General features: G+C 35.4%; 1 protein-coding gene across 1 annotated transcript in view; it reads right to left on the bottom strand.

Annotated features, from left to right (window-relative positions):
• The window catches only part of VWA3B (von Willebrand factor A domain containing 3B), a 69,210-nt gene that overhangs the window by 23,076 nt on the left and 26,546 nt on the right, over positions 1 to 19,588 (bottom strand). Inside the window, exons 11-20 of the mRNA XM_009637656.1 lie at positions 19,365 to 19,503; positions 17,818 to 17,949; positions 14,672 to 14,770; positions 12,139 to 12,321; positions 10,064 to 10,191; positions 8,413 to 8,588; positions 7,577 to 7,741; positions 6,422 to 6,461; positions 6,145 to 6,301; positions 1,725 to 1,843 (exon numbers count right to left, since the gene is read on the bottom strand). Of these exons, the coding sequence (XP_009635951.1) occupies positions 1,725 to 1,843; positions 6,145 to 6,301; positions 6,422 to 6,461; positions 7,577 to 7,741; positions 8,413 to 8,588; positions 10,064 to 10,191; positions 12,139 to 12,321; positions 14,672 to 14,770; positions 17,818 to 17,949; positions 19,365 to 19,503 (1,338 nt within the window). The remainder of the gene's footprint in view (positions 1 to 1,724; positions 1,844 to 6,144; positions 6,302 to 6,421; positions 6,462 to 7,576; positions 7,742 to 8,412; positions 8,589 to 10,063; positions 10,192 to 12,138; positions 12,322 to 14,671; positions 14,771 to 17,817; positions 17,950 to 19,364; positions 19,504 to 19,588) is intronic.

Raw genomic sequence — 19,588 nt, forward strand, 5'->3', positions numbered from 1 at the left:
TAGAAAAATGTCCAAACTTCCTTTGGAAATAAAAGAACAAATTCATTGTTAGGAAAAATTCAGATTGTAACCATTAGACTTTTAAAAGTCTTGCCAGATTTACTGGTGCATGTACAAAAAAGCTCATTAACACCAGTATTTGAATATGAATTTCTTGATGATTCATTTTATCTACCAGAAACCAAACCCCAGCATTTTTAGAATGCAAATTACTTAGTTCATTCACAAGCTGCAGACTCAGCATGCTCCACTGCCTATTTCATACTTCTAAACGTGCACGCTCATAACTAACTCATTTGTAAAAGCTTCTGGCTATACAAGATCATACACATTTTGAAGCTTCCAGCATTTTTCTCTTTCAGTACTGGATATTGTCTTTGTCAGAGCACAAAATTTCTGCCCTCGCCACTTTTCTCCCTCTAAATCTGATGCGAAGGTCAGTCTACATATAGGGAAGATATTGTCATGCTTGCTTCTGTTCTTGAAACCTGCATGCCCTGATGTATTGTCTCATTTATAGATGTCAGGATAAATTTGTGACCAATCACTATTCACAAAGCTGAACTGCAGCCTTCATAAATTCAATTACTGGAAAAGTACTGTGGCATTTAAAGCAATGTGAATTTGACTGGGTTGCTGTTTCACACATAGAGGAAAAGCAATGAGAAGTCTTTTTTACATTGTCAGTTACAAGAATCTTCAGGCAGATCTCTCTTCTATGCACCTTTTTCACAGAAGTAGGGAACTCAATCCTACTGATGTAAATACACTGATTCATTGACCTCTATGGGTAAACATAAGTAAACAGTACTCCCAAATACCAAAGTTTTAGGGAGACTGTGAAAATGCTGTCAGTAGAAGATCATCAGAGTTTAACCAGAAAACACTTTTCATTCCCTCAAAATTGAAGTCAATAAATGTAAAATATTCAATGGTATGGCACAGCAATGAAAAACTTTCATTTTTTCAGAAGTCACCATCAAAAATACACCACTTGAACCTTCTATCAAAATGAGTGACAAATCCAGATTTCTGTTAAGTTCTTCATCAGCCTGAAAATAACAGTATTGTCTCAGTGACAGAGCACACAAAACCAATAGATTTTTATTCACTGAATTCCATTAATATTAGACATAACAAGCAGCATTTGCAAATCATAATTCTTGATCTAGGAAAGCTTAGAGATCTGATGTCTTTGTCTTGTTTACTTCTGATGTGCTTTTACCAACAGTTAATTAATAAGCACAACACAAATCTCTCTCAAAAAAGAAGTCAGTTTCTTATAGGCGCCTCATCTACATTCTTGCATGCATAGTTAAGTGCTAGGCAGCTGGCAGCAAAAAGCAGGCCACTAATTTAAATGTCAGTCTATGGATTTAGGATCTTAATTCTAAGTTAAAAGTCTGGCTAGCATTGTATGTTTAGGGGAGATTCCTCCCCAGTGATGACTGCTTTCAGGTTTATTCCCAGAAAGTAAAAGAATTATTTTTTGTCATTGAACAAACATAATATGAGTAACATGTTATTTATTATCTCCTTGCCTATCATCTGTTTTTTCGTTCTGCATTTTTTTTAAGAAAATAAACATTTATCCTACAGGTTGATGGTGCAGTAAAGTGTGCCAATGTGCAGAATTGCCAGCATTGAGCAAAGCATGTGTGAGCATACCCACTACATAAGAAAACCTGAAATTAGACTGCAAACATGATAAATTTCTGACTTGCCTTTCATAGGATTTAATTGCTTGTTCCAGCTTCTCTTTATAGGCATGAAGATTGACCGCCTGAGGATTAATTAGTGTGATATGTTTCTTGTCGTTGCTAACATGGGCCAACGGTAATATCTATTGCACAATAAAAGACAAAGACTTCATTTATCATACAACTTTTCTGCCACCAGAATAACTGAATGCCCATGAGTCCATGTCCAAGCACCAGATTGGACAGATGGAACACCGCAAGGCTGCAGAAAGATCTGAGCAACCCAAAGAAATGTCAGTATTAAGACATAGTTTCCAGCCTGTTAATAAAACCTTCTGAAATGATACAATCCCTTTATGCAGAAGTTGCAGATTAAGATTCCTAAATACTAGCTAATTCTAACTAAATCAGTACTGTCAAACAACTCTAATAATGGAAGGATAGGTCAGAAGGGAGACAAGCATGTCTAGATCACAACCATATTCCAGTTTTTATTTCTTTAAAACAACACTCTCTTATTAGCCTCTAATTCTAGCATACAGGTGTGATAGTTACTTATTTAAGTGCATTTAATGATCTTATTCTGGAGGACCATATTTTCTAAGGAATTAGAGTACTAAAGATGGGGAGACACTTTGCACCATGACATTGATCACCAAAAAGTCTACAGGGCAGATATTGCTCACTGAAATTAGTCTTAATTAACCACAATAAGGCTTAGGAACCTAACCAGGTTGGTCAGAATCAGGAACTTCAATACCTTTCAAATCTCATAATACAGCATCTACATAAATCAACGTCACTATAAAATAGAAAGTCATACACTTACAAGTAGATCTTCAAAGGCAGAGAAAAGGGTAGAAAAGGATGACAGAGAGGAGGAAAGATGCCTTCCCATCTCTCAGTCCACCATCCTTCAGCCTCTTAAATTACTCAGCAGTTCATATAAGAAAAGCTATTTTATGTATCAGTGTCCTGATGATGATTATAAACAGAAAAAAATCCAAGAAAGAAATGGAAAAGATGGAGAATCTACCCTCTCCAAAACTGTCTTCAACACATACGGTTGAGTGGGAAGCTTCTCCAAGTGTCTGTCTGAGAGGAGGATATAGATGACAAATAGATGGATGAGGTACAATTCAAATAAAACTAAAACCCCTGTTGGGGGAATAAGGCAAGCAATCAGAAAATAAAACAATAAAAAGACTTTTTAATTAAGAACATTTTTCAGTGATGTTTTATTTGAGTTTGAATCATCACAGCCTAGCTGGATTCCAAATTACTGCTGTATGACCATTTTTTCAGGAGCAGTGGTGTGACTTTATATTCCCCTCTCTTTCTGAGGATGTCTTCTCTCTGATTAATAAATCAGTGTCACATCAGTGCCAGACCACATCAAAGCTCCAAATATTAAATTAATCTTAAGATCACTTAGAAGCTAAAGTTAATGGGAACATGTCAGTGAAGTATCTTGCCAGAGACAGATAAGATAAATCTCTGCTCACAACTGCGAGCCATGAAATGTGGCTACCTGTCATTTCCAGGTGGAGATTGAAAGCTGAAAGGCAACAAACTGAAAGTACCCCTCTTCCAGTTCCACACTGCCATGGTTGCTGTCTTCTACGTTACTCAAACCAAGTTAATAAAAGTTGAGCGGGGCTTCACCATGTAGAACCCTCTCCCACGTTCCCTTACAAATTCCCAGAGTAACTGCAAGTGCAAACAGCACCATTTGCAAAATGAATATTTAATATAGTTTATAAAACATTTTGAATAGAATATGAGGGGCAGATAAACATAAACACATTATTACAGTATTGAAGAATAAAACCAGAATGGAATGTGTTTCAGCAAGTAGTAAATTTGAAATATGCATACTTCGAGAGCAATGAAAATTGCTCATGAAGACAAGTGAAATTTGACAGATTCAGCTGAAAGAAATCACAGGGAAGCTTTTTTAGTGCCAAAATGTTTTGTCATTTTCTAAATTAAATACATAAACTTTCACATCAAAAGAATTCACTTGTTTCAAAATGGCTTTTATTTCAAAACCAAAATTTCAAATTTTTAAAGACAAAACCAAAGCACAATAACCATAGAAAAATCTTGCATATTTTAGACCAAAGAAAGATGGTTTTGTTGGCTGAATCTGAACTTGATTCTTTTGATCAAAGCATTGAGTCAAAACTCCATGACTTGCAAAGCTGTACTTCAGATGCCACAATCTGCAACAGATACTCACATGATTCTATAGGGAAGGTTTGCTCCAGAACTACCATAGTGTAATTTAGACAAGCCCCCAAGCCATATTTTTTTCCTGGATATGAATCTGATGGGTAGTTTAATGAATTAACCTCTTCAAAATAACTCAGGTGAAACTGACAGGTCACACAGAATGGAAAACAACAGGTCAGCCTCTTGTTAATGAACAGTTGTCATGGAAACCTTTTGCTTGCTGCATCTCCAAGGTGAGAGAACTGTTCATAGTTACTCCATCATCACTGCTAGAAAAGGCTGAAAATAAAAATTATACTATCCCCAGAAAAGCAAACAAGGATGTTTGCATTCCACACCAAGAAAACTCAGATCTCAGAAGGAAGAATGCAAAAATGTCAGAATGTCTGTACATTTATGATCTTCAGTGAAGTCTTCTGAAGTACTGGAATAATCAAGATTTGTAATCAGTTTGTTAATGCCTCCTATTCAAGCTCTATGTCTAGTCTCAGAACTTATTTTCTGCTTTTTCTTGATATGCTGGCATGAAGCTTGAGGGAGAGTAGGTTCCATAGCTCATAAATTCTACTGGCTCCACCTCATGTGCAACCCTCAACCTTTTTTTTCCTTCCTATACTCTCCTTCAGATCCAGAAAAATCCATGCCTCTACACATAGAACAATAATTTTCCACTGCCTGAGAAACTGAGTGTCTCTATACAACTAATGGGGACTAGCAGGCAATAAAAAGTGGTAAAAATCTTATATTGTGTTTATATCCCTGAATCTAAAGAAAAGCCCATGGATCACTGTTTAGATTCTGTACAGCAGCTGTTCATTCTAAGATCACTGAACTTAATTCAGCCCTGAGCTAGACCACCATAAGCTCCCATGAAATGCCATTAAAAATTACCTGTACATAGTACTTGCTGAACCATAGCTTTGACTATTTGCAAAGACTACTGGTTTTGCAAATAGCAGTTCAAACACAGCTCAGGATTGTCTGGAAAGGATTCAGAGGAGTCTTTGGTTAGAAACATGGCAGAAAGAGCTCTACTTAGTAGGTGTATTCAGAAGAAGGTGGGAAAAGAAATGACTGTTCAGAAATCAGATGTAAAAGTTATGTGGAAGTCACATCTTTTGTTTGACATTTCACTTACAGTAGATTGTTTTGTACAGTTTAGTAATCACTGAATATCTGATTTTTTTTAAAAATAGCTATTTTACATCTGAAATGTTAAAATGTACAATTTTTAATGTTTTTGATGCAAAAAGCCATCTTTTTATTGCATAAAAAAATCTCACACTTCAAAAATATCCTTGAAGATCTTGGTTTTGACTTGGTTTTACTAAAACAGAGTATCTGTTTTTACTTCCACAGTCTGCATGCTATAGCAAAAAAAATGACATTCCTAAATTTAAAAACAAACATGAAAACTTTAAAATGTACAGATGTGTACATTTATTATAAATATTTTACTTCGCTCTATATCACATCTCATCCCAAAACCCTTGCTCCTCCCTTATTATTTAAACAGATGCTGTTCAGCTTTTTCTTTTAATATTGTTTAAAGAAACAGTTTTTATTAGTTAAAATGAGCTGCAACATATTCATAGGACTTTCATAGGATGCATCACACAAGAAGAATTAGAGCAACTTGCCCCCAGATGGATTTCCTTTAAGTGGAATGGCAATTACAGCTTCGTGATACACAACTCATCATGAATTTTGCACAAGTTCACGGCACAGCTATCACAATTAAATTTTAACTACTGAATTCCAATACTTTTCAAAAGGTCTTAGTGGACACATGTAAACCTTGAGAATGCACAAATCCACAAACTGTGCACCTGCACAGTTTTCCAAATGACATTATGGACCTAAACCACAAACTCCAGTGAATTAATATATATCAGTAGAGGCTGCGGTGCTCAAGAAACTGGTAAACACCTGATGGCTGCACACTGCCATCAACTGGTAACTGTGAAAGAAACATATATAGCTGTAAAACAAGAGTAAAGTCTGCAAGAAATACTATGAACTATCAGTTTTATCTTCTTACTAATGCATGAATAAACATTCAGATATGCATTATACATTTAGTGCACATCAACCATCTACAATGAACGCTAGAGAATGCCATTATGACTTTTATAGAAGTGAATTTAAAAATCCTTTTGAAAAGAGTACCAAGTTTTATGTTTGCTTTGAAACAGTGTAAGCGTTTTACCTCATCAAATACTTTAGAGGCGACATGCTTGTCCAAAACTGGGATGTATTTGGTACCGTGAGGGACAGCTGTAGGAGCTAAGGCATCCATGATGGTGAGTCGCCTAGCAACCAAGCCATGAGTCTTTAACCAAAGAGCCGAAGACATATCTAGAGAACTAGAAAAAATAGACTATAAGACGTAGCACAAGGTAGAAATACATTTGAGAAGTTTGAAATTACTGGAGAAAAATATAAACTATAATTCTTGTGGTGTATCTATATATGCACACACGTACCTTTTAGATGTCATTTTCACAGCTTTCGGCATTTTCAGATCTAAGATAAAACATTTGCATTTCACTATCTCACAGTTCTTATGCACACAAAAGTATACATAAATAAGCTGACATATAATAGCATAATTTTTTTATTTGAACCTACTAGCAGTGTCACAAAGACTACACAATATTGTCTATTTCAGTTGCTAAATTAATCAATGAGAATTATGTTTCCTGTGTTTCTTGGTTCTTGATCAATAGTAACAGTGTTACTATATGCCTCATGAGCCCTAATTAATCAATGAGGAAATCTGTAATATAGGTGGGGAATAATTTATTTTTTTTAAAAAATGAACTTTGTATGCATTTATTTCTTGTAACCCAAAAAGAAAGATTAAGCAGTATATTCCCCAATTCAAGATGTGATACCAAGTACTGTCACTAATGAGATGGGCAGGAGTGGCTACTTTAAGGTAGACCACTGTGAACATCTGTATAAAGGTATATAAAGAACTAAAAATAAGATGGGGAAGTGTAAAAAGTCAAACATCTTTAAGTATAATAGGTGAGGTTTAAGAACAACTTAGAGGACCTGTCATAAAGTTCAGAGTTGCATGAATTACTGACAGAAATTAAAACTATCTGGATGTATATCCAAGTCCTATTGGAAATACTTCCATGTCTATGTATGTGCCTGTCCCAGAGACCATGTTTTTTGCAAGTCTAAGCATATTAAATAAGTGCAACCTCCTTTTGGATTGGTACCACAGAATTAGAACCACCACTCTCAGCTTTAACCTCAACATTGAACATAACTACAAATTACGGTATCACAAAAACAATCTATTGCTGTATCATAGCAAGATTCTTAAGATCTATTTATTCTGTTGAGAAGAAGCAACTGTGATTTCCTTTCAGCAGTCTAAGGCATAACTGTATCACAGCTGCTGCATACTGTGGACATAACTAAGCTGTTGTAAATGAAATAGTTTGGGCACTGGCAGGAGCCTAGCCTCAGCTGTAAGGACCTTGTTACAACATCCTCCTGTGTGTCTATCTCTCTGCATTTCTGCTGCATTCTGGTCGTTTGTACTGCAGGTCTGCGCAGTTTTGCCTTAGATGAGGCACTAATAGTTACAAAGGCAGCAGCAGAAATGTTATCATCTGCCCCACCCAGAGCTTCCTGTTCTGTCAACTTGCCTTTGGAAATGGTTGCACATTTCACGCTCTTTTTGACAGAAAAACTCTTCTTTTCAGGAGATATTTCTTCCTCTGGGCTTTCTTCCCTAGACTTCACACTATGGCTCAGGATTCTCAGCAGACTCGTCTTTGTTTGCTCTGTAGGTATTGAAAGGGAAAGAAAGGAAGAGCTAATTTACTGCTTAAACACATGCTGGGGATTTTTGAGTGCTTCTTTGGTACCCAGTCCCAATTTTTAAGGGACCGCCTACACACAACCTGAAACACAAAATTACTTCAGCACTAATTTGTACTTTGTGCTTTCCCAAGGATGAAGACTTCTTTCATATCAGCCAGGTAATCTTGGTTTCAGATGGCATACATAGGATACTTCAAAGAGAAACATAGTGTTATAGGTGTAGTAAGGAGAAATATTAGTGTAAGTAATGCTGTAACTAGTGAAACATAGATCAGCTCTTCATTCTTGCCAATGATGTACTTACTTAGAATAAAAAGAAATAAGGGTTTAACATCTACTATTAAAAAACTGTGTGCAGAGCTTTTAAAACATTCTATCAAAATGGTTAATCTTTCATAACAGGGCATGAGATGAAGCATAAATGAGCAGACATTTGTCTGTCTGTTTGGGTCAAATGATGCCTGAAAAGTAAAACGAAGAAAAGTTAGTTAGAATTTCAGAAAGATGGCTATTTAAATCATGAAAAGCTTAATTTGTTCCTACAACAAGGGATGCTTTTTTCTATTTTCAACAGTTCTTTTCACGTTAGTGAATAAATTCTGCTAACAACTACAGTTCATTTTAGTCTTACCTGCATATAATGCTTTCTTCCTTCGGGCTGGACTGTCAGCAGTGGTTCGCCAGGTTTGCTGATGTGGTGTCAGTGCTGGCTCTTCTGAAGCACAGCACGACGTGCTCCTAAGAGTAGTACTCAGCTCTTCAAGGTGTTCAGTTACAGAAGACACAGTATGTGTCTGCTTGTGATTGCTGCTTGTAAGTGACAAAAAGAAGAAACAAGCAAGAAATTACTTAAAACATATATCACTGGTTTAAAAAAACGCTATGCTAAAGTCTTCTGGTAATTTAAATACTCATTTCAAATGTTTCCATCAGTGCAAAATATTTTCTCTGTTACCCTAGTCTGCATTTCAGAGGGGACTTCAAAGGAGGTTAAAATATTCTTCATTTTTTAAACTATTTGAAAGTTGTTTCTTATTCTATTTAAAAGATGTTCATTATTTTTAAAGCAACACCTTCATATAATTTTAATAAGGTCAGAATGTTCTGTAATAGCCACTTTGAATCCTAGAGGAAAGAGTAAACCTATCATCAGCAATGCAAATAATTAACATGCACACACACATATATGCACATATATATACACACACGTATATACCTATGTCCCAGCTTTAATAAAGAATAAAATATGCAAATTCTGAAATAAACACTTATTTACAGTTTCATATTGGACACCCTACCTGCCCTCCCACACATGTGAAATAGTTCCACAGGACTCTCCACTTTTAATTTATTTTACTTTATTTTTAATACCTTTATTTTAACTTATTGGTTTTAAGAGATTTCTGTCTTAAAAATCCGATTTTTTTTAATGTCGTTTTTTGCTTTTGTACTATTAATGCACAGATAAATAAGACACCGGCAAGCTATTTTTTTTATTAAGGCTGCGCTCCTGTAGAAATTATAAGTAATTTCACGTTTGAAGCTAGGTCTGTGTTTGTTCCCCGAAGAGAAATTCAGTACAATCAAACATGCAGAAAACTTTTCCACAGAGGCTCAGGAGTCTGCCTGCAGTCTGCTGTGGAAGGACCTCTTTTTGAACGGTCATTCTTGGCACCATGAGACTTTCAAAATGTTTTTCAACTGATGCTGAACATGAAACTATTTTTAATGATGAGATTATTTATCTTTTGATAAAAAGCAAGGATAAATATGGCACGAATACATAGGCACACATTGTAAAATAAAAAATGTGAAAAGAAGTAAGCTGAATTTCATTCATGGTGTTTGCCATCTTTTAAACAAATACATTTGTATGCAATTTATTTTTCAATCAGCATATCCCAATGAGTAGCAAATTAGTTATGAACTACCAAGACAGATCTACAATTAGGACAATAATTTTTTGTGCATTCTCTAGATCAGAGGAAGCAACTTTACCATGTGTTGGAGACAGAAAAATATTTTCACCTCTTTGCTTTAATTTATTCCTAATAATTTGAGCTATTGAGATATTTGAGATTGTTTCTGGCACCACAGTATTAGTGTGTTTTCTGGATTTTTCTTGTCCATTACTGTAACTGTTTAAAAAACCCATAAAACCAACAACCTTTCTTTTTAAAAGAGGAGAATGTCAGAGGTTAAAAATGCACAACAATGTAAAAGCAGGAATATAACAGATAGCTCCTATCTCTTATTAATATAATAGCAGTATGAGAACATACTTATTCTCTGGATCATTTTCTCCATTATAACAATCCATCATCAGACATTCAGCATGAAAGGTCTTCACTTTTTCTAGGTCTCTTTCTCCTTGTTCAATTTCTCTTTTCAAAAGATGTATGTCTTCACTCTAACAAAAAGAAAATAAAATGTTTTATTACAATTACTCCTAAACATATTTCATTTCTGAATTGAAACTATGCAAGCTCTGATAATAATTTTGAATAACGACTCAGTTAGGACAGCTGCATAATTTTGTATACTTTTTCAGGTAGTCTGTCTGTTTCCTAAATCACAGTTTGTTTTGTTCACTTTCTGTATCTCTGAACAAGTTTATACAAAACAAGATTAAAATGTGCTTGGCAATACAGACTTTCAAATTATTCTTTATTTTTAGGAAAAGGACAAGCATTCCCTAACATGCCAGCTACCTCTTGAGATATGAACAGCCATATTTCTGAATAATGTAATGCAGTCAGTAGCTCCCCTCATTCCAAAAAAGCAAGCAAATAAATAAGTACATAAATAAGATACGATACAAGATATGTACATTACAACTGTTGTCCTGTCATTCTACAGATCACAGCTATAGCACATGCTGTCCCTGAAAATCAGGAAGCAAACCCCATTCTCTTCAAGCAAACATCGGAACTGTCTGGGAATCATTTGGACTACAGGAGGAAACAGGAAGAAAATTCCAGTGATGATCCCTTTACAACTCCCACAGGGCCAGAAGTCTGGAGATGGACAACACAGACTCTAGTCCTCATCTTTCCAACATAGAATCATAGAAGCACAGAATGCTTTGGCTTGGAAGGGACCTTTAGAGGCCATCTAGCCCAACCCCCCTGCAGTGAGCAGGGACATTTTCAACCATCAGGTTGCTGAGAGCACAGTCCAACCTGGTCTTGAATGTTTCCAGGGATGGGGCCTCCACCACCTCTCTGGGCAACCTGTTCCAGTGTTTCACCACCCTCATTGTGAAGAATTTCTTCCTTATATCCAGTCTAAACCTACCCTGTTTCAGTTTAAAACCATTACTCCTTGACCTGTCACAACCGGCCCTGCTAAAAAGATTTTTAAGTACTTTAAGTACTGAAAGGCCGCAATGAGGTCTCCCCGTAGCCTTCTCTTCTCCAGGCTGAACAAACCCAACTCTCTCAGCCTGTCCTTGTAGGAGAGGTGCTCCAGCCCTCCGATCTCTTTTGTAGCCCTCCTCTGGACACAGTGTCACGTGTGCAGTGTCACGCAGTCCACATCAGCAGAATCACCAAAATAGCCCAGAACACTCTCTGGTATCTTTCAAGAGCTAGAGTATTTTCACATCTTCCTTCTAATCCCCATCTGCAAATTTCTAAATTTCCTGCTACTGTCTTGTTCCTGGTTGTTCTCATTGTTCCACTACCACCATTTCTAAAATTTGTGGAAATAATTAACTGAGTGTTCACTTTAATTAAAAACAAAAATATGCTTTAAATGGGTGTTTCTGTTAATCCATTCAGAAATTTCCTATTGGGCATCGTTAGACTGAGCTGCTTAGTCTCACTGGGTAGGTCACTGGTATTCTAGTCATTTTACTTATTCTAGATCTCTCCCCAGTGGCTATTGTAGTGTAAACTTTTAGCAAAATTCATAGAATCATTCATCATCTTTCAAATTCAACTCTGCATTCTCTCATTTATTAATAGGATACAACCCATAGTTTCATTTTAAACAATAGCTTATTTCTGAGATAGCAGAGATCACAGAGCGTGTTTCTTCCAGAGCTGAATTTGGTTTATGTGTTTTTTGGGGTTTGGTTTTCAGGTTCGGGTTTTGTTGGGTTTTTTGGGGTTTTTTTTTTTGCAAAGTAGCACTACAAATGTGCTTTGCACGATATTTGGGCTTTTTTGTTGCAGTCTAATAACATTTTGTAAGCAAAAAATGTCACACTCACTGCTTGCACATCACTTCAAATCTGACTAGGATTAGTCTTCTTTTTTTAACCATCTGTTGTAATAAGAACTCACAATAATACAAGTCCTGCGGTTCCTTCAATAGCATGAAGAAACAAACATATTTATTTTCAGATACTCACAACAATAAACTCTGCAGCATCAGGATCTGTCAAATAAATGTTGTAATAATGAAACCGTCCCTCTGTTTCAGTAGATAGTTCATACAAAAATTTATTAGCTTCTATATCGTCACAGTTGAAGGATACAGTGTGGATGGGAATTTTACGATGGAGCTGGACTTGAGCCAAAATTACTGTGGGGGGCTGAAAATCGAAAAATATATACTAAACATGTGGCATTTGGAAGTGTATTTATCAAAATATGGAGAATTTGTAAGAATTTAATCAGTCATACTGTTGCTTAGAGACAGATATAAATCAGTTAAAAGCATGCATTTTATATGGATTGCTCTTTCACAATAATATAAAATGATCTAATTTAAAACCGAATTTGAAACACTGATAATGCATTATGGTACAGGACACTAATAAAAAAAAATGTAAATTATAATATAATTGGTATTCTTTGTTTCTGAAATCTTATAGAAAATTACTAAAGTATAGGAAATTAAACACATTGGTATTTACTGTCACTGGATGTATACAACTGAATATTTTTGGATGTATATGGCTGTTGATATTTTTATTAAGCTAAATTGATTCAATGACAAGCTGATTCAATACCAGGAAATAAAATAAAGGCTGAGAAAATAGGAAAGCTAGTCTTCCTCCTCCAATAAAGAAACAAAAATTAGGTGAGGAAGTAAAAGATCTACCATGCCTAAAATGTTGCAGGATCTGGTAGAAAGAAATTATTGACTCAGTTCTCTATCTTCTGATAACACTTCAGTTGTTCAGAATACTGTCATAAATCTTGACAAATTTAGCTTTGTCCTGATATCTGCAATATATTTGTTTGTTGTACTTCAATAGTTAAAAGCAATCTTGGTAATTTCCTCTTTTACATCTAAAAATTATAATATAAATCATAAAAGCCATTATTAACTAGGTAAAAAGAAATTAAGTGTTCATTAATTTCTAACTTAATAAAAATATTAAGATGAAGAATCTGAAAGTACGTTAAACTAGATTATTCTTTAATAAAATGTGAATAAATGCTCCTAGCTAGCAAAAGTGTGAAAAAATGCAAAGATTTTGATCATTTGTAAATTGAACTTTAATGACTGGCAGCCAATAACAATCAACTTGTCTTTAGAAAATATCAAAGATTAAAACTAGAATTAAAAGCAACATTAAAAGATGTAAGTCAAAGTTTCTCATCTGCTAATTTAAATCAGGTTTATGTTTTGATATTCAAATGACTTTGAAGCATATAAATCCACCCTTCCTCATGGGCCATTTTCCTTTTATCAAGAAAAAAAAACAAAAATAAAAGTGAGCCTTTGGCATTTTTCTTCCTTAACAAGTTATAAAGAAATTATTCCTGCAAGTTTATGATGCCTTCTGAATCCTAGATTTATTGTATATGCTTCAGTAATTAATTTTATTTCAGCTAGCTGAAATTTAATTTTTTACTTGAAATTTAAATTAAATTGACTTCAGCACAGCTATTTACCCAAGTTGGAGTTTTCTGTATATCTACCATTACAACCAAGCTAAATTTTCAAGGGCAAATAAAGTACTTTTTAAATGCCATTCTCAGCATACCAGCTAGTTTTCATCATGCATTACAGCTTCAAAGCTCAGTTCTACCTCATTTGCATCATTACATCTGATCAACAAATGTTTTTTATCTAGTTTTTAGTTCGTGTTATATAATGTGGTGTAACATGAAATAGCATCATTTTAAGTCACAGTAACAACACTTTCAAAAATAAAAGCAACCTTTTGCTTTTGTTATCCACTTAAACCTAGACTTAAAGCAACTCCAGACTGCTGCTACTCCAGAATTGCACCTATGTGAGGTCAAATTTGACTCAGTAGGATAAAAATGGAATCACACGGAGACCTAATGGAACAATAGTAATGGTAACATCTTTACATGAAAATAATGTAAATTAATAATTAGGCCCTTACTCTTCAGACGTGACATAGCCTTTTGTGTAAGTTCTGCAACAGAACATAAGAAGGTACCTACTCACAGATTTGATGTGTTCTTTGGGGGAAAAATGTTGAACACAATTTATTTTTTTTTTTTATTTTGCTATCAATCATTTTCTTTTTAGGTTTTCAAGCCATCACACAAGATTGCAGGGTTTTAATATTTAAAACCAACCATATCATGGGACCATGACTATTTTTTGATTTTTAATTCACGAGATAACTGTACAAAGTTAGGGAGACATTTTATTTGACACAAATCCTAACCTTGATACTAACATAAAGCTTTACTGTTGAATGCATTACTTGATCCTTAAAACAACTAATGAGAAATGTCATGAGTTATCATGCACCAAAGACTGGACAGAGAGTGGAGAGTTCTAATCAAAATCCCTTCACAAAGAGCACATTTCTCAGATATAATTTTTCAGTATTATGACAACATCCAAGAGATTCAGCTCTGCAGGTATGATATTCATCTCATACATTTGCTTCAGCCTTCTGACTGTAGCACCACACTAATGCATTTTCTGTTGTCTCGTTTCAGAAATACCTGGTCAGGTCTCCCATCAGTCAAGAGGTAAATAGCCTGAGTGTCAGTATCAGCAAGAGCAATCTGGAGAGCTTTGAGTGTATTTGTGGAACTTCCAACCTAAGAAACCAAAAAGACAAAGACAAAGAAACAGCTATAAATCCTAGCAGTTCTTTGCCTCTGTTATTAAATTAATAATGACAGTGTACTAATTCAAGGGATATTACAGAACCAAATGAGTAATAAAATGGTGAAAATATTTATGTCAAATAGCTCGAAAAATCAAATCAAGTGTCAAAGTAGCATAAATTGGTTGGTAACAAATTGGTATTCAGTGATTATGCAAACACATATAAGCAAAATGCTGGCAACAGAAATATGAGTTGTAGAAGCAAAAGCAATCACTAAAAGACTATAAACAGATAGAAAGATATAATATAAAAGATACATTCTATTATATTTTCCCACTGCTGTTCCTGATTGCCAGCTCATCACACTCCCTTGGAATACATATTTTACTTAATCAAATCACTTGAAAAGTCCACAAAAGAGTTGCACAAATTTATTTCTCAAAAATAGATAAAGAACTTCCTGGTTTTCTGAATATTTTTCCAGACTATCTCACATCTACCCCCTCAGCACATCAATGTAAACACCATTTATTTTTTAGCACAAAAGTTAGCTATAACAACAAAAAATACACAGTAAAGCAATAGTGTGCCCGCTAAAAATTCATATTTGAATAATACTAGCACTTTTCCTGTCTCATCCACATACTTAGTGATTATGATCTGTATTTTTTCTTTTTAGACTAAATGCAACCAAAATCCATTTCATGGCTTATAGGAACCTAAAACCTACAGTTTCTGCCTTCAGATTTCCACCTTTCAAACATTCAGTGTACAAAACTTTCCAAATCTAAGGGAAAAGTAGGGTTTTATCAGAATGGAGAAGTGTTTCTTCAAGTCTTAGTCTTAAATGGGGCCAAAGCAAAATCCCTGAAGTCTGTTTTGTGTATGAGTCTGTCTGATGCTAGTACAACACCTGAGTACCGCTCTGGAGGGCAGTGAGGGTTGTAGCAGTGTGAGAAGAGACTCGGGATCCACATTTATAATACATTACAGAAGATAAATACAAATCACTAACATTGACCCATACATGCAAAAACATATTAAGAGATAGCATTATTTCTTCAGTCCTATTAACTGTGTTAAAACTTCTTCCAGTCCACCCCTCCAGCAAGCAGTTCCATTAGAAAGGGCAAATTAAGTAAATCAGGTGAAATGGAACAGGAGGTACACTCTGAGAGTGACTCTGTATGGCTGTGTATGAGCCAGGCAACAAGATAGCTCAGACAATATTTTATAAACCTGTCTTCTAAACCACAAACAATTCTTACCAGTACCCACTCATAAGAAATAATTAGCCTAAGCCATTTCCTTTGAGTTAAATATATCTAGTATTCTTAATGTTTTATTAAGCATTATAAAGTTTTAGGCACACATAACACATTATTATGTGTAAATTTGCCATCCTGACTCTTTTGAATAATGGTGCCTGGGTTTGATCCTATTTGAAACAAAACGACTTCTTCCACTATATCATCGGAAAATACTGTGGATGCTGATGATGTGACCTTATGGTAAAAGCTGTTAGATTTCTCAGTTGCTGCTGTTACAAATGAACACTGTTTTTACCAGTCTTTAAACAAAGTTGACATGCTTCAATTACATGGCATAATCACCCCCAAAATTTAAAATGTTACCATCTCTAAAGGATTTTTAAGGAACAGTTAGTTACAGCTCAGCTTCCTTATTCAGCATCCTGGGACCAAAGCATATAAAATGAGATCAAAGGATCTACTCTGATTAATATTCCAGAGCAAGCAATCTTCTGTTCATTTCAGCTCCACTGTAAAGCCAGATTTCTGATCTCAGACTTATGCCTGCACTGCTTATATCAGACTAAAAGGTCAGCAGCAGACATCATCTCCCAAAAAAAAGACTGTTTTGTACCATTCCCTGAACCGTTTCAGATATCTAGATCTGAACTTAGAAGGAAATTTATAATCAACAATTCACAGCTTCATGAATAATGACGAAAAAGGCCATTCCCAAACGCATATGTAAGATGGTATCAAATTATAGGAGTTCAAGGTATTATTGAATTTGCATGATTTTGTACCACATATATGGCTTAAATGGACCCAACTTTTCAAGTCTCAAGGAAGGCAGTAAAACTAAGTTTACTATCACCAACTGCTCAGTGAGGCCACACTAATACTTTCTTTTCTCCATGTGTTTGTCCATTTGTATTTTCTGAGAATACCAAGGTATTTATCCTGTTTTGTAGTCCCAGAGGTATTACGTAGCTTCCCCAGTTCCCTCATCCCCAGGAATTTCATAATTAAATCTGAGGAAGAGCTGTCATAATGCCGAGGAGCTTTATTATATTACCATGGTTTTTTGTGATAGAAAACATAACATGGCATATATCTGTGCTGCTGTATGACTGGTTGTCAGTCCTGTGCTCATAACATTGCTGTCCACATTTGACACATTAACTGGTCCTAAAGCTGCTGACAGTTACAGTCTGGTGGCTGACTGTGACTGACTACAAGCATCTCTACACTGTTTCAGGGAAAAATCCTCAGAGAAAGAATACTGGATAGATAGACAGATGTTTGGTCTGAGTTTGCTCTCATGTTCCTATGAAGGCTGAAGTCATGCACCAAAAGGGACTAGAAATGCTCCTCCAGTTCATGGGCACCAGTTTCCTGTCTCGCCTCTGGGCTATAAATGTGCCAGTGACAGCCCTCATCTGCGCAGCATCCCTGCAGCAAGAGTGACCACTTTAGACACAGGGTCTGGGCACTGCCATGGTTCCTACAGAAATCAAATTGGCCAATGTTTGCATTGTGGCTACTAAACATAGCAGGCTGCGAGTTGAATTAATATGGTCTTATAAATGGATCCACTGTTAAGAGATTACTATACCTGACACAGATAATATGTTGTACTCAGATCTACTAAAGTCTATACATCATCTATATTTTCAGCTTACTCAAGTCAAATAGTCAGTCAAGAAATATCCCAGCCATACAGAAAGAGAAGACACAAATACAACTTTATACAAACACGCTTCGTGATAATTAGTTTCCATGTTACCTCAAGCCCTTTTATCCAAAGCCAAGCATCTTGCAGATTTTCCTCATTAACTTCAGCAAGTTTCTCTTGCCATGCCACTGCTTGGGCACTAAATTTCACAAAGTTAAATCTCTTTTTGTGCCTCAATTGTTCCTGCAAGAGACAGCATCTGAATTTTACTCAGTGTTAAAAGAAGAATACTTGTATCCTGAAATACTGACCAATAGTTGCTTTAATAAATGTGTAGTTGATTATATGGTTACAATAAATTATAGTAATATTCAGTTATGGTATACAGAACGACATACAGAGACAGAGAAAATTATTGCCTGCAATTATTAAGACTACTTGAACTTTACAATCTAAGTCTCCATTTACTCATATTTCTCAAACTACTTGAACAGCAAATGTCTGGGAGGGCAAGAGAGAGAGATGAAACTGGGTATGAGCAGGTATAAGGAAGAGATTATGGCTGCTTACCAAAGGAAATTGAAATCAGAATCAAAGTAAGACATCATTTAGAGAAGGAGAAAAAGAATCAAATGTAGAGCACTGGCCAGGGGAACTAGGACAGCAAGAAAGAATTAAGTTAAGAATTTGCTGAAGTTGCTTTTGGACAGAAGTTACAAGGAGTGAAAGATTTGTGCAAGCTAGTACAAACTTTCAGAGCCTGGAGTCTTTGCTTCCCTTTCATCACCATTTCTGTGCAGCTGCCTGTGAAACCTTCTGGCAGAGTATCTAATCATTTTCTAGTGCTGATCTGGCTAGAGCACCACATCATACTATGTACTATCACTTCTGCACCTTGCTCAAAAAACTCTCTGTTGTAGTTTTAAATTTTCTAGCCCTACTAATGATTGCCTTCAATGCCAGACTGATGGAGTTTTTATTTGTCAATTACTCCTCTCAGGTCTAAAAAAGTTAAGATGAATCATGCTTTAACAGTACTTGTTTCTCTCAAATATTAATGTAAGCTTAGGTGACATCATTGTAGATTTCTAAAACTAGGTGACACAAATCCTATCTTAGGTGTGTCTCCCAGTACTCACTGCTTTTGAAGTAGTTCTTGCACTCTGCAAGTCCCTTTGCAAAGTTCTGAGTCACTCTAAGAGGCAAGTAAGTTCAAAACATTCTACACCCTCTATTGTAAAAATATGAAAGTGAATCTAGAACACACATTACAAATCACAACATGCCAGTGGAATTGGATGGCACTGCTTAAAAATAAAAATGAAAATGCCAAAAGGTGTTTAATTGCATAGGTTTTTTTGGTTTTACTTTTTTTTTATTTTATTTTTTTAGGAGGGAGGTGGCTTGAGGGAAAGAAGAACTACTTAAGACTTTTTAATTTTTAACATTTTCTCCAGATTTTTTTCAAATATTCATACAAATGAGGAAAAAATATAATTTTTAACTGAAAAATGAGCACACCAAGAAAAACCTAAGTATTTTTATAAAGCTGCTATATTTAAAAATAATTAAAAAAAAAAAAAGAGTAACAACCATCCAGAAAAGATCAGCCTACTCTAAAATGCTCCTCAGTCTTCAGAAGCATCACTTCATCATACCTGTATGAGCTGAAATATTTTCTCCTTCACCAGTGGCAGCTTGTCCTTCATAGACTGGGATGTATCAATAAGAATATAGACATTATCTTCAAACACATTCCCAAAGAGCCCTCTGCTTCCTTGTTGAAGCCACTTAATCCTGGGGGAGGGGGAAAAAAAAAATCAAAACCTGGTCTGTAAGATCTTTGGAGCTTTGCGTATCAGAACCTAACAGGAAGGAAAGT

The sequence above is a fragment of the Egretta garzetta genome, unplaced genomic scaffold (assembly GCF_000687185.1).
Source record: "Egretta garzetta isolate BGI_Z169 unplaced genomic scaffold, ASM68718v1 scaffold504, whole genome shotgun sequence".
In the NCBI taxonomy this organism is placed as follows: domain Eukaryota; kingdom Metazoa; phylum Chordata; class Aves; order Pelecaniformes; family Ardeidae; genus Egretta; species Egretta garzetta.